General features: G+C 36.5%; 1 protein-coding gene across 7 annotated transcripts in view; it reads right to left on the reverse strand.

The window, feature by feature from the left end:
• The window catches only part of TXNDC16 (thioredoxin domain containing 16), a 119,740-nt gene that overhangs the window by 39,929 nt on the left and 63,607 nt on the right, over nucleotides 1-16,204 (reverse strand). For all 7 annotated transcript variants that reach the window (XM_023726186.1, XM_023726187.1, XM_023726188.1 and 4 more), the window contains 2 exons: nucleotides 12,730-12,898; nucleotides 12,252-12,388 (listed from right to left, as the gene is read on the reverse strand). In XM_023726186.1, the coding sequence (XP_023581954.1) occupies nucleotides 12,252-12,388; nucleotides 12,730-12,898 (306 nt within the window). The remainder of the gene's footprint in view (nucleotides 1-12,251; nucleotides 12,389-12,729; nucleotides 12,899-16,204) is intronic.

Raw genomic sequence — 16,204 nt, forward strand, 5'->3', positions numbered from 1 at the left:
ACTGAATTGTGCATGTAGAAATTTCTGAAATGGTGTATCTTTGGCTATGTATATTTTCACCAAAAAAAAAAAAAAGGTCGAGAAGAGAGAGTGCTGACATGTTGTGGGGTTGTTAACCAATGTCATAAAACAATATGTGTACTGACTGTTTAATGAGAAACCATCTGTTCTGTAAACCTTCACCTAAAGTACAATTTAAAAAAAAGCTACTGCAAAAAAAAGAAAATAACCAAAAACAATAGGTAATAGTGCAAATGGTGTCAAAGAATTTAATGTTATAGAATGGAATACATCCTCCCTATTCTAAATCTTTAACTCATCTAACTACTTTTGATTTGTTTCTTTGTTAGGTGATTCTCCTCTATAGTCTTCAAACTGTTTTAACCAGACATCCAACATTTGACCTGTACGTCTAAGATTTTTAGCAAAAATCAAAACAAAACAAAAATAAAACTCTTCATCAAACTGATAATGAACACATACTGTAAGTACCTAACCACCTGTCAGGAAGAAATTTGAGAAGTTTGGTCTTAACATGTGAAAATTAAGTTCACTTGCTTCAAATAGGATTTGAAGAATTGAAGGAAGATAGTTTTAGCTGTGTGTTTAAGTCAAAAGAGGGATAGGTGAGCTTCCACTGCATCATCAGCCATGGTTACAAAAATAATGTCATCTAGAACATGCACATGTGAATTTCATATTATGTTGTCTACTACTCCAAGTCCCCATATGTCTGTCAGTTTGTCATACTGTGGGGGCTTCCGTGTTGCTGTGATGCTGGAAGTTATGCCACTGGTATTCAGATACCAGCAGGGTCACCCATAGCAGAGCTGAGCTGACAGACTAGGAAGAAGGACCCAGCAGTCTACTTCTGAAAAGAATTAGCCAGTGAAAACCTTATGAATAGCAGCAGAACATTGTCTGATATAGTGCTGGAAGATGAGCCACCCAGGTTGGAAGGCACTCGAGAGAGCCTGGGGAAGAGCTGCCTCCTCAGAGTAGAGTCGACCTTAATGACATGGATGGAGTCAAGCTTTCGGGACCTTCATTTACTGATACAGCATGACTCAAAAGGAGAAGAAACAGCTGCAAACATCCATGAATAATCGGAACGTGGAATGTACAAAGTATGAATCTAGGAAAACTGGAAATCGTCAAAAATGAAATGGACAAATAAACATTGATATCCTAGGCATCAGTGAGCTGAAATGGACCGGTATTGGCCATTTTGAATCAGAATATCATATGGTCTACTACGCCGGGAATGACAGCTTGAAGAAGAATGGCATTGCATTCATCGTCAAAAAGAACATTTCAAGATCTATCCTGAAGTACCATGCTGTCAGTGATAGGATAATATCCATAAGCCTACAAGGAACACCAGTTAATACAACTATTATTCAAGTTTACGCACCAACCACTAAGGCCGAAGATGAAGAAATTTAAGATTTTTACCAGCTTCTGAAGTCTGAAATTTATCAAACATGCAATCAAGATATACTGATAATTACTGGTGATTGGAACGCGAAAGTTGGAAACAAAGAAGGATCGGCAGTTGGAAAATATAGCCTTGGTGATAGAAACGATGTCGGAGAGTGCATGACAGAATTTTGAAAGACCAACGACTTCCTCATTGCAAATACCTTTTTTCATCATCATAAACAGCGACTAAACATGTGGATCTCGCCAGACAGAATACACAAATCAAATCAACTGCATTTGTGGAAAGAGACGATGGAGAAGCTCAATATCATCAGTCAGAACAAGGCCAAGGGCCAACTGCAGAACAAACCATCAACCGCTCATATGCAGGTTCAAGTTGAAACTGAATAAAATTAAAACAAGTCCAAAAGAGCCCAAGTATGACCTTCAGTATATCTCATCTGAATTTAGAGATCATCTCAAGAATACATTTGACACACTGAACACTAATGACCAAAGACCAGATGAGTTACAGAATGACATCAAGGACATCATACATGAAGAAAGCAAAAGGTCATTAAAAAGACAGGAAGGAAAGAAAAGACCAGGCTGGATATCAGAAGAGACTCTGAAGCTTGTTCTCGAACATTGAGTAGCTAAAGCAAAAGGAGGAAATGATGAAATGAAAGAGCTGAACAGAAGATTTCAAAAGGTGGCTCGAGAAGACAAAGTACTATAATGACATGTGCAAAGAGATAGAGACAGAAACCCAAAAGGGAAGAACACGGTCAGCATTTCTCAAGCTGAAAGAACTGAAGAAAAAATTCATGCCTCAAGTTATAATAATGAAGGATTCCATGGGGAAAATATTAAACAATGCAGAAAGCATCAAAAGAAGATGGAAAGAATACAGAGTTATCATACCAAAAAGGATTGGTCAACGTTCAACCATTTCAAGAGGTAGCATATGATCAGGAACCCATGGTACTGAAGGAAGAAGTCCAAGCTGCACTGAAGGCACTAGTGAAAAACAAGTCTCCAGAAATTGACAGAGTACCAATTGAGATGTTTCAACAAACAGATGCAGCGCTGGAAGCGCTCGCTCATCTATGCCAAGAAATTTGGAAGACAACTACCTGGCCAACCGATGGGAAGAGATCCATATTTATGCCTATTCCCAAGAAAGGTGATCCAACCGAATGTGGAAATTATCAAACAATATCATAATATCACATGCAAGTAAAATTTTGCTGGAGATCATTCAAAAGTGGCTGCAGCAGTATATCGACAGGAAACTGCCAGAAATTCAGGCTGGATTCAGAAGAGGATATGGAACCAGGGATATCATTGCTGATGTCAGATGGATCCTGGCTGAAAGCAGAGAATATCAGAAAGATGTTTACCTGTGTTTTACAGACTACGCAAAGGCATTCAACTGTGTGGATCATAACAAATTATGGATAACATTGAGAAGAATGGGAATTCCAGGACACTTAATTGTGCTCATGAGGAACCTATACATAGATCAAGAAGCAGTCGTTCGAACAGAACAAGGGGATAATGCGTGGTTTACCATCAGGAAAGGTGTGCATCAGGGTTGTATCCTTTCACCGTACCTATTCAATCTGTATGCTGAGAAAATAATCCAAGAAGCCGGACTTTATGAAGGAGAACGGGGCATCGGATTGGAGGAAGACTCATTCACAACATGCATTATGCAGATGACACAACCTTGCCTGCTGAAAGTGAAGAGGACCTGAAGCACTTACTGATGAAGATTAAAAACCACAGCCTTCCGTATGGATTACACCTCAACATAAAGAAAACAAAAATCCTCACAAAATGGACCAATAATCAACATCATGATAAGTGAAGAAAAGATTGAAGTTGTCAAGTATTTCATTTTACTTGGATCCACAATCAACACCCACGGAAGCAGCAGTCAAGAAATCAAAAGATGCACTGCACTGGGCAAATCTGCTGCAAAAGACCTCTTTAAAGTGTTGAAAAGCAAAGATGTCACCTTGAAGACTAAGGTGTGCCTGACCCAAGCCATGGTATTTTCAATTTCATCATATGCATGTGAAAGCTGGACAATAAATAAGGAAGATCGAAGAAAAACTGACACCTTTGAAATTGTGGTGTTGGCAAAAAATATTGAATATACCATGGACTGCCAAAAGAATGAACAAATCTATCTTGGAAGAAGTACAGCCAGAATGCTCCTCAGAAGCAAGGATGGTGAGACTACGTCTTACATCCTTTGGACATGTTATCAGGAGGGATCAGTCCCTGGAGAAAGACATCATGCTTAGTAAAGTAGAGGGTCAGTGAAAAAGAGGAAGACCCTCAGTGAGATGGACTGACACAGTGGCTGCAACAATGTACTCCAGCATAATAACAATTGTGAGCGTGGCGCAGGACCTGGCAGTGTTTCGTTCTGTAGCACATAGCGTGGCCGTGAGTCGGAACTTACTCAACAGCACCTGACAACAACACTACTCCAAGATTGTGCATCTTTTTAGCTTTAACTTGCATATATATATACATATATATACATATATATGTGTGTGTGTATATATATATATATCTTATATATATCTAAATGGTGGGGGGCCTTTTCTTTCAAATGACCTCTGCTTCTGATTAAGCAGACATTTAAGGTTTATAGCAGAAAATAATTTCCTACTCTGATATCTAGACAAAGTCAAAATCACTTGTTAGGTGTGTTACAAATAATCTCTTGCTAAAAAGTAGTTTACGAATTATTTAGTTTCTTCTCTCTCTCTTATTTTTTTATTAACAAGAACACACTCATATTCTGATAGGCTTCTCTGAACAGGAGAGAAAGGCATGAAGTTATAGCTTACAGAAAAAGAAATTACGCACATTCCTTTCCAACAAGAATGCATCTATCATGGTGTGTTAGAAATAAAGTTGAAAACTGCTGATTTAGAGCATACAGACTGCCTTTCACTCAAAATCAAAGATAAATTGGTATTCCAGGTACTTAGTCGGAACTTTGCTTGCTGTGAACCTCTTATTAAAAGCCCTGTGGTACTACTATGCAAAGAAGAACTACTAATTAACCATTCCTTTTGATCAAAGATTCCCAGTCAATTTATTCAACAATTATTTACAGAGTGCCTACCATGTGCCAGACACTATCCTGGGTACTGGAGAAGTCCCAGTGAACAAAGGAGACAAAGACCTGTGCCCTCAGGGAACTCACATTACATTGACCTTCAAACTATTGGACTCTGTACGAACAACAAATCAACATCTGATACAAAATAAGTGCTCAATAATGTTAGTAGCTAGCTTTTATTATTAAAACACAAAGTTATATATAAATGTTAATGAATAGTAGCTTTTATCATTATACATTTTTTGAATCAAAAAATAGATGCAGAAAGTCCAGCTACCATAATGTGAAAGTCTGCAAAAAACAAAAACATACAAGCAAACAAAAAGTCAAGAGAAACTAATACCTGACTGAAAAGGCTAGAAATAATGAACCAACCCACAAAAAAAAATAAAAAAGCATCATATCCAGACATCATTTTGACATACCAGAACTATTTTTATATAACTATAATTTAACATTATGCTTTTAGCTTTTGTCGAAAAATAACTACGTATAAATGTTATCTTCATTTTTATAGAAATGTGATCAAATACACTGTTCCTGTGTATGTTGATACCTTATATAAAAACAGTACGAAAAATTTCTCTCGGCATTTACAATCAGGAAAAAGTTTTCCCTATGGATAAATCAGCATCGTAGCTTGTATGTTGCCCTTTATTATATACTGATGATAAGGAGGCAAAAATTTCATCTTTCTGTTTGTAGTTGCTACCAGACTGCACAGGGCAAAGTTTTATTATAAACTACAATGTTTTCTAGCATAATTATCACCTACTCTTTTATTGCCTGACTTTTACCCTGGTTCTCATGATTTTATTCCACTTGCGTACTTTATTATCTGAAGACTTAAAATCTTTTTGGAAGCAGTCCCAGTGTAAATAATAAATGAGAACTCAGAGCACCAGGCACCTGAGGTAAATGGAAAGCAAAGTCAACATTGAGAACAAAAGTTTTAGAAAAAGAAAGTTGAAGGAGTAAAACAGACTCACTCCACAATTTTTCATAAAGGTTAAAAAAAAAAAAAAGTTGTTGTCCAGTCAAAAGTCAATTCCAACTCATGGTGACTTCCATGTGTATCAAAGTAGAACTGTGCTTCATACGGTTTTCAATGGTTGATTTTTACAAAGTAGACCACCAGCTCTTTCAAGACACCTCTGGGCAAACTCGAACTGCCAACTTTTTAGTTAGTAGCCAAGAGCGTTGTTTGCATCACCCAGGGACTTATTAAAAAGCTATGTTCTCTAGGATTTCGCCTTGCAAGATGGTAAGCCAGAGGGCACACATTAATATTCTGATTATTCCTTTTTAGTAAGTAATTTTGGTTCTTATTTTAAAGGGTTTTGAAAATGTGGTAGAGTAAAGCAATTACTAGACAGAAATTTGTAAAAAGCAAAATTTAGTAAGTAGTTATTAGTATCTACTATACACAAATATAATGCTAGACATGGAAGTCTTCTTCCCATACAAATATTCTTAAAAGATTTCATTCAGAATTTGAAATTTATCTTAAAAGAAAAAAGGAAGGGAAGAGGTTTGATAGATAAATGGTAAGAGCCAACATATAAGTGAAGAAAACACTATGGGTTATTGTTACCCAGTCAAGAGGCCACCCATGTGCAAAGACAACAGAATAATATTCTCAGACATACTATTAGTTAAAAAAAAATACCCTAGATGTACCCTTTATTAAAAACTTACTAAAAGACACATTCCTATGAAGCAAGAGATAGAGTAAGAGTCTAAGAATGAAGAAGTTGAGATATTAAAAGAGCACAGCAGGCTCTGATGTCATGTAAAAATATCAAAGTCAAAATAATTACTATATGCATTGTATCAAAACTGAATACAAGAAAATTACTTTAAAATGCATCAAAAAATAAGATGAATTAATAGATGGACAGAGGGACAAATAGATGTACAGGTATGTGCAAGTACAGTTAAAATGTTAATAGTAGAGTCTAGGTGGTGGGTATATGGGTGCTCACGGTAAAATTCTTTGAACTTTGTGGAATGTTTGAACATTTTCAAAATAAAATGTTGGAAAAATAAATGCAGAAGTTTTTGAAAGGGAAAATACATAATGCAAAAAATAACAATAAAAGCTCAGCAAGGATGACACCTGCATCCATAATATGAGACCATAGAGACTCATAAGGAGAAAAAGACCATAGAAGAAATTAAAAAGATGCCAAACATCTTCATCTTCCATAGAGACAGTCAAAATCATTGATACGTTCTTTGAGTCTACAGGCTCAAATATGTTTTATTAAGAACATCTTCCCTAGTCCTGGAGAAAATAAGAGCAAAGGAAATACACTCCATAAAGAAAAAAAGAAAGGGAGAGAGAAGAAAAAAAGAAACACCAATGAAGCACAAAACAAGAGGCGTAAATTCTATTTATGAAGATAATAAATTTAAATGGCTAAAGTTCACCAGGAAGAGTCAACAGGCAAAAGAAAATGTAAAAAAAGACAAATAAGAGAACTGAACACTCATATATATATTCAACATGTATCATCAAACCAATAGATTAAGTATCAAGAGATGGAAAAGTGAATAAAATAGAAAATACTTAAAAATATATATATGTATGTGTAAATTTAATATATGATGATGATGGAATAATTAGAGGAAAAAATAAAAACAATTGTTACCTATTCAGGCAAAACAAATTTAGCCTCTAATCTTGTATCATAGGAGTTTCTGGGTGGTACAAATGGTTAACGTGCTCAGTTGTTAACCAAAAGGATGGCGGTTCAAGTCACCCAGGGACACCTCGGAAGAAAGGCCTGTCAGTCTACTTCTGAAAAATCAGCCATTGAAAACCCTATGGAGCACAGTCCTACTCTTACTCATGGGGTTGCTGTGAGTCAGAATCAGCTTGATGTCAACTGGTAAATCTTACATTATGCATTAAAAGACTACATGGTTAGACATAAAAAAGGAAAAATGCATTCACAGCAAGAATATAAATTAGAGCAAGAAAACATTTTAAATTAAAGCAAAAAGAAAATAGTAAAAATTAACTGATACAAGCATGACAAAGATTATCTATACCTAAAGGCAATGGGAGAAATCACAAAATAAAGAAATTTGAAAGTAAAATTAAACCTGCTAAATATAAAATTATTATTAAATAAAGTTAAAAAACAAACAACAAACTGGGGGAAAATGGACCAACGCAATCTTAGAACAGCAAGATACTAATCCGCATATATTGTATTAGCCTAATTACATTAAAATGTATATAAATATGCAATACACTGGTACATAGAAAAAAGATGGAAGGAAATAAACATCAAAACTTAACAGCAAGAGGCAGGGCCAAGATGGCAGAATAGTCAGATGCTTCGATGTTGTCCCTCTTACAACAAAGACCCAGAAAAACAATCAGATATATATGACAATCTAGAAACCCTAAGCATCAAACGCAAAGCTGAAGAATCCGACCAAGCAACAGGAGGAAGGAGAGACAATTCAAAAACAGCAGAAACAGAGAATTTAGGATCACTAGATCACCAGTGTTTTGCTAGCTGAACCTGCACAGTGTGGACATAATGAGACAAGCAGCAGCATTCCAAGCCAAAACCCACCTCATCTGGTGCAGCTAAGCAGGAACAACTCTGCATGTACCTCCAGTATCAAATACAAGTGATTCCAGATCTGCAAAAGTCAAGTGCATGCTCCCAACCCAACACGTGTACCACAACCCACCCCCACCAGAGCTCCGTGGGCAAGGAGCACTCACTCACCCTCTCCATTCCTCTCCCTGCTTTGATGCCAGTCCAGCGGCATTCAACATCACCATGCACTCTAAGCCGGGAACTCGTGGCCTCGGTCCAGAGGTGCCCACCCCTTCACCCAGCCACTGGCACATGGAGTCCATGGGCTTGCAGCACCCTCTACCGACTCCAATCACCCGCACCAGTGCCTTGCTGGCCGAGTCCCCACAGCACACCCACCCTAACATATGGTGGACAGAGTTCCCGGATGAAGCCCATTTTCACCTGCAGCAGCCAAGTGGGAGCTGCAAATCTGCGACATTTGACACCACCCTGCCCGCTAAGCCAACAGCCCTTGGCCCAGTCTGAGATGCACGCCTCTTTGCCCAACCACTGGCATAGGGGATCCACAGACTTGCAGCACCCTTCACCCCACTGATTACCCGCACCAGTGCCTTGCTGGCCAACCCAGGCACAGCACATGCTCATTAGGACAAAGCAGGCAGGGTTCCCAGCTGAAGCCCTTTTTCACTTAGTCACGTGGGAGCTGCAGATCTGTGGCATTCGACACTGCCCCACCCCCTAAGCTGGTAGCTCTCGGCCCGGTACGAGGCACCTACCTCTCAGCCCAGCCACTGGTGCAGGAGGTCCACAGACTTGCAGTGCCCTTCGCCTCTGCTGATCACCTGCACCGGTGCCTTACCGGCGGAGCTGACATACCACGCTCTCATTAGGGCAAGGCAGGCATGACCCCCAACTGAAGCCCATTTGCAGCAGCTAAGCAAGAGCTGCAGATCTGTGGCATTCACCACTGCCCCACCCCATGAGAAGGGGCCACTACCACCCACACAGGTGCCTGAGGGCCGGGGGTAAGACCCATTCCACCCAGCCACCCACAATGGGGGCCTGAGAACCAGTGGCATCCCCCAATCCCTCCAGCCAATGGTACCAGGTGCCCAAGGACTGGCTGCACTATGCCCCTGACTACACACTCAAGTGGACATCATGACCAAGTGGGATTCATACCAGGTATGCAAGGATGGTTCAACATTAGAAAATCAATCAATGTAATTCACCACATAAATAAAACAAAAGAATCACATGATCTTCTCAACGAACTCAGAAAAGGCATTTGACAAAGTCCAACACCCATTCCTGATAAAAACTCTCAGCAAAATAGGAATAGAAGGGAAATTCCTCAACATAATAAAGGGCATTTATAGAAAAACAATAGTCAACATCATTCTCAACAGAGAGAAACTGAAAGCATTCCCCTTGAGAACGGGAACCAGACAAGGGTACCTTTTATCACCGCTCTTATTCAACATCTTGCTGGAAGTGCTAGCTAGATAAATAAGGTAAGAAAAGGAAATAAAGGGAATGCAAATTGGTAAGGAAGAGGAAAAACTACCCCTACTCACAGGGGTATGATCTTATACACAGAAAATCCCAAAGAATCCACAAGAAAACTACTGGAACCAATAGAAGATTGCAGCAAAGTAGCAGAATACAAGATTAACATAAACAAAAATCAGTTGGATTCCCCTATGCCAACAAAAAGAACTTCGAAAAGGAAATCAGCAAATCAATACCATTTACAATAGTGCCTAAGAAGATAAAATACTTAGGAATAATCTAAACAGCAACATAAAAGATCCATATAAAGAAAACTACAAAACACTACTGCAAGAAACCAAAAGAGACCTACATAAGTGGAAAAACATACCATGCTCACGGATAGGAAAACTCAACATTATGAAAGTGTCACTACTACCTGAAGTGATCCACAGATACAATGTAATCCCAATTCAAGTTCCAACAGCATTCTTTAAAGAGATGGAGAAACAAATCATCAACTTTATATGGAAAGGGAAGAGGCCTTGGATAAGCAAAGTATTACTGAAGAAGAACAAAGTGGGAGGCCTCACATTACCTGATCTTAGAACCTATTATACAGACACGATAGTCAAAACAGCCTGGTACTGGTACAACAGACACACAGACAGGTGGAACAGAATTGAGAACCCAGACGTAAACCCATCCATCTATGAGCAGCTGGCATTTGACAAAGGCCCAAAGTCCACTTAATGGGGAAAAGACAGTCTCTTTAACAAATGATGCCAGCATAACTGGATGTCCATCTGTTAAAAAAATGAAACAAGATCCATACCTCAGACCATATACAAAAACTAACTCAAAATGGATCAAAGACCTAAATATAAAACCTAAAACAAATAAAGACCTTGGAAGAAAAAACAGAGACAACTCTAGGGGCCCTAATACATGGCATAAATAGCATACAAGCCATAACTAACAATACACAAACACCAGAAGAGAAACTAGGTAACTGGGAGCTCCTAAAAAGTAAACACTTATGCTCATCAAAAGACTTCACCAAAAGAGTAAAAAGAGAACCTACAGACTGGGAAAAAAATTTTGGCTACAACATATTCGACAAGGGTCTAATCTCTAAAATCTACAAACTACTTCAACACCTCAACAACTAAAAGACAAATAATCCAATTAAAAATGGGCAAAAGATATGAACAGACACTTCACCAAAGAAGACATCCAAGTGGCTAACAGACATAAAAAGAAATGTTCACGATCATTAGCCATTAGAGAAATGCAAATCAAAACTACAATGAGATACCATCTCACCCAGACAATACTGGCACAAATGAAAAAAACAGACAACGAATGTTGGAGAGGTTGCAGGGAGACTGGAACTCTTACGCACTATTGGTGGGAATGTAAAATGCTACAACCACTTTGGAAAACAATAAAAACTCAAGAAAAGGTTTACACACAGAAAAAAAAAAAACATTCTTTGATGGTTATGAGGGTGAGGAGGGAGGGAGAGGAGAAATTACTAACTAGACAGTAGTCAATTTTGGTGAAGGGAAAGACAACACACAATACATAGGGGAAGTCAGCACAACTTGACTAAGGCAAAGACACAGAAGTTTTCTAGACATATTCAAACAACTTGAGGGACCAGGTTGCTGGGGCTGAGGTCTGGGGACCATAGTATCGGGGGACATCTAGGTCAACTGGCATAACACAGTTCATAAAGAAAATGTTCTGCATCCTATTTTGGTGAGTAGCGTTTGTGGTCTTAAAAGCTTGTCATAGGCCATCTAAGATACATTCATTGGTCCTATCCCATCCAGAGCAAAGGAGGAGGAAGAAAACCAAAGACACAAGGAAAATATTAACCCAAAGGACTAACAGATCACATGAAACAGAGCCTCCACCAGCATGAGCCCACAAGAACAAGACGGTTCCTGGCTACCACCACCGACTGCTCTAAAAGGGATCACAATAGAGGGTCCCGGACAGAGCAGGAGAAAAATATAAAACACAATTCAAATTCACAAAAGACCAGACTTACTGGTCTGACAGAGACTGGAAGAACACCTGAAATTATGTCCCCTGGACACTCTGCTAACTCTGAACTGAAATCACTCCCGAAGCATACTTTTCAGACAAAGATTAGACAGGCCTATAAAACAAATAGTAACACATGTGAGGAATGTGCTTCTTAGTTCAATCAAATATACGAGACCAGATGGACAATTCCTACCCAAAAGCAAAATGAGAAGGCAGGAAGGGACAAGAAAACTGGACAAATGGACACAGGAAACCTGGGGCAGAAAGGGGAGAGTGCCGTCACATTGTGGGGACTGCAACTAATGTCACAAAACAATGTGTATAAGTTTTTGAATGAGAAACTAACTTGAGCTGTAAACTTCCACCTAAAGCACAATTAGACAAAAAAAAACTTAACAGTACTTTGAATGATTACACTCTTATTTTTCTCTAAATTCTGTATTTTCAAAATTATCTATAACTTGAATTCTCTATAATTTAAAAGGATATTCATTCTTTTTTAAAAATTAGTTACCCATGAGTTTCTAACTATATACTGTGTAATTTAAAAGCTCAACTCTTCTTACCTCTTGTCATGGTTGGGCTAAATATTCCCAGTACTGACACACTAGAATAGGAGAGCAGGTCTTCAAATAATTTCCCACTTAAATATTCTTCTGCTTCTTGGACAGATGTTATGTTCACTGGACATGAAATCCTGTTGCTGAATGGAATATATGACTGCACTCAAAATTAAATTTTAGAGACATTTTTAAGCTTGTAAAAACAAACATACTGAACTTAGCAAACTATAAACAAGATACACATCTGACAAAATAAAGACAATTAAATACTATTATTAAAAAAAATCACCTTCATTAAACAAAATTATTACTATCTTCCAAAAAAATGATGAAATGTGGATAGGCTCTCTTCATCCATCTTTATTCTATCTCAGTTCTAGTATCCTCCTTAACCCATTCAAAGTATGCCAACATATCATGAGAATTAGAAGTTTTATAAACCTAAATTTTTAAAAATCTTCTCGTGAAGTTGAATACTTACAGCTGAATAAATTTTAGGAGATCTTCAGTTCCTAGCATACCAGCATAAGACACTGGGTTCTCACCTTTCTTGTACATCTTTACAAAAGGAAATTCAGTAACATTTTGCTTAGTACATACGTCAGACCAATCTCCACAGTTTACTCTAGAAAGTAACATATTGGATGTGCCTAAATGAAAGGAAAACATACCCTTTATAGATATTAATGTAGAAAATTCAGTTGTTTACAATTTAAGTATTCCGTATAATGCAATAAGAAAAAATAATGACGATATCCTTCTGTATAACATCATAATCTTAATTTAAAAGAATGAGCAAATACCAAATATCCTTGATATAAATTTCACTGTAGAATTATTAAATCTTTTAATTAAATTCAATTAAATTCTGCAACTATTAATAAGCACTCTGTGCCACCTGCTGAATCAGAAAAAGCAATTAGGATGTTTGTGATATAATCCTTCAACACCAAGCCCTCTGAAACATGTAACGCATTCAGTTAGAAACTACTAATGCATGGCAGCTCAATGGTAGAGCTACTATTAGCTCCTAAAACTATCACAAATCAAAGGAAATCAAGCAAATGTAGATTGTAACTGCATTTTTTACTTATATCCAGAAATAATTTTTTCTAATTCAAAAGACTGTAGCACTGAACATCCATATTTTTTTTAAAAAGGAATCTAATCTTTATACACTACATATTACTATATATTACAGGAATTGGACTTTCCCATTTCTGAGTTTATGGATGTCTAAATATTGTAATTTCTTTTCAGCCTAAGAAAACCATAGTGGAATCACAAACAGAAATTCCTACTCATTCTATAATAAAATATGTAAAGCTCTGGGTAAATCACTGGGTAGAAAAAGATCAAAAACCAAATAGAATAAGCACTACACAACTCAGCTACTCAAAGGAAAGAATAAATTATAATAAAAAATAAACTTTAATTTCTGGTCTTAAGAGTCTTAATGGCCCCACACTACCAGTTAATCTGCCAAAAATTCCCAGTTTTAATGTTAGACTTTAATTTCATATTAGATCAAAGAGGAATCTTTGTATATCAATTTAGGATATAGCCTAAATGTAAACTAACCATATGAATTATAATTATAAAATGTAGTATTTTAATATTTTATCACCAGAAGTTTTTAATACTGAAATCTACTTTTATATTTTAAAAGATTCTAGATTATATCTCATGGACATAATAACTTTTCACTTTAGATTTAATGGTAACTATCTGTTTGATAATAGAGGCAGGATCTAGTCTGTCTTATTTACTACATCTCCAGTACCTAACACAATGTCTGTTAAATAATATGCACCCAATTAAAATGTGTGGAATGTATAATGATATTTCTTCATAAACACATCTTAAAATTTTACAGTAGGGTATGTTAACACCTGAGTATTATATGAGTATTTTTATAAATGAAGAGAAACTCTTATTTCCCTCCAAAATCAGATCTGCTAAATGGCTTCTCTACAAAGTTCCCTTATGTTTTACTTTAATCATTTAGTCAATAAATACTTAGTGATGTTTGTTTACACAGAGTACCATATTACAGCCTGCCAACCAAGTATGGAATCTTGTACTATTACAGATATAGTTCTTTTCCTTCAATAAGCACCCTCACATACCTTCTACTGCTAAAAATGTTTATTATTTCCTTGTTCCTACAGCCCAAGTTGAAAACTTTGATGTTATCTTTAAAACTGGAAATAGAACACTCAGACATGTCATTAAGTATTATAAGGCTACTTAAATTGAAGTTAACAATTTAAACTTTTAATTTTCTTCTCTGTATAATAGTTTCAGTATTTAATCATGTTTCAGTAGAAATAGCTAACAGTCTAAGACTGCTGCAGCATTATATCCCATATACTTTATCATTGGAGTAATTTAAAATAGGGTTCCTAATGTAAAGGGGAAAAAATAGATTATCTTAGATACAGATAACATGTAAGTATAAAAACTTGAAATTTGCTGCCACCTTGTGACTGAGTAAATATTCATCATCATCCTAGACTAAGATAAAAAATGGCTTTTTCTCAAGAAATCAAACATGAAAGGCAGATTACAGCCCTAACTGTCCAAAGTATTAGAATATTTTCCTAATTTACAAAGTTATAGAATAGGCTTCAACATATACACAAAACACTATAGTTACCTATACTAAGCACTTTTACATTAAACTCCCTGAACTTCCAAAATAGTCCATTTATCTGATATTTAATTATTGAAATGATTGTTATTCATAAAAAAATATACTGAGTGTGGTGATGGAATAATTTGGAAAAGGATAGTGAGAATAGCAGCACAACTGGAGGAATGCAATTGATGTCACTGAATTGTACATGTAGAAACTTTTGAAATGGTGTAACTTTGGCTATGTATATTTTCACCAAAAAAAAGGTCCCCCAAGGTCGAGAAGGGAGAGTGTTCACATGTCATGGGGTTGTTAAACAATGTCATAAAACAATATGTGTACTGACTGTTCAATGAGAAACTATTTGTTCTGTAAACCTTCATCTAAAGTACAATAAAAAATATACATACTGAGTAAAAAGGAAAGCAAGTCCTAGGATGGTTATCTGCATTTCTTTTACTCTACAAACACATACAACTCAAGCCCTCACATTGAGGATGCAGGCAGTCTCTCTGTTTGGTCATTAACAGAGAATAAAGTAGGAGAACCTTTTTTTATTTTTATCCAGTGTCAAACCAAATAAGTGGGGGTGAGGAGAAAAGAATTAATTCTATTAAAGGACATTACCCAATTATTATTTCATTATGGTTCATATTTTCCCCTCCCTTCCTTTCTTCTACTTATTTGCCAATAAAGCTGGAGAACCTAAAAAAGAAGAAACTTAAATCTGTCCATAGCTTGCAACTATAAAGGACAGTCTGAAAGAGAATAACAGAAATTGCTTTAAAAGAAAAAAAAAAGATTCAGGATAACAGTATCTACTGACTTAATCATCCCTCAACTCATTAATGAAATAATGAAAAGTTAGATCAAATGTGATTGGGAAATGAAAGAGAAATGGTTCTTGAAATCAATTTCAGAATCTCTGATTTTTTAATTATTATAAAACTCTGACTTCCTAGAGTCAATTTCTTGAGTTCACAAAAAGTCCCTAATGTATAAATAAGAGGTACACCAAAAGTCAGTTCTTTAAAACCAGTATAGATTTCCACTAGAAAAAACAAGTCAATATACTCTACTATATTAGTTTATTTATTTATTCAACAATTATTAAAAAGTAGATATTCTGAAACATACGGCAGTATGCTAAGTCTAGTGAGCTGGGTATAAGACTCAATGCCTGCCCATAAACAACTTACAAAATCATTGAAAGCCCCTATAAGCAAGTGCCCAAAAAAGGTAGATGGTAGATATATTCCTAGAGTAACCAAGAACAAGCCTATTTAACCATAATAGCTTCTATTTACAAGAAACACAG

The sequence above is a fragment of the Trichechus manatus genome, unplaced genomic scaffold, assembly GCF_000243295.1.
Source record: "Trichechus manatus latirostris isolate Lorelei unplaced genomic scaffold, TriManLat1.0 scaffold00010, whole genome shotgun sequence".
Classification (NCBI taxonomy): Eukaryota; Metazoa; Chordata; class Mammalia; order Sirenia; family Trichechidae; genus Trichechus; species Trichechus manatus.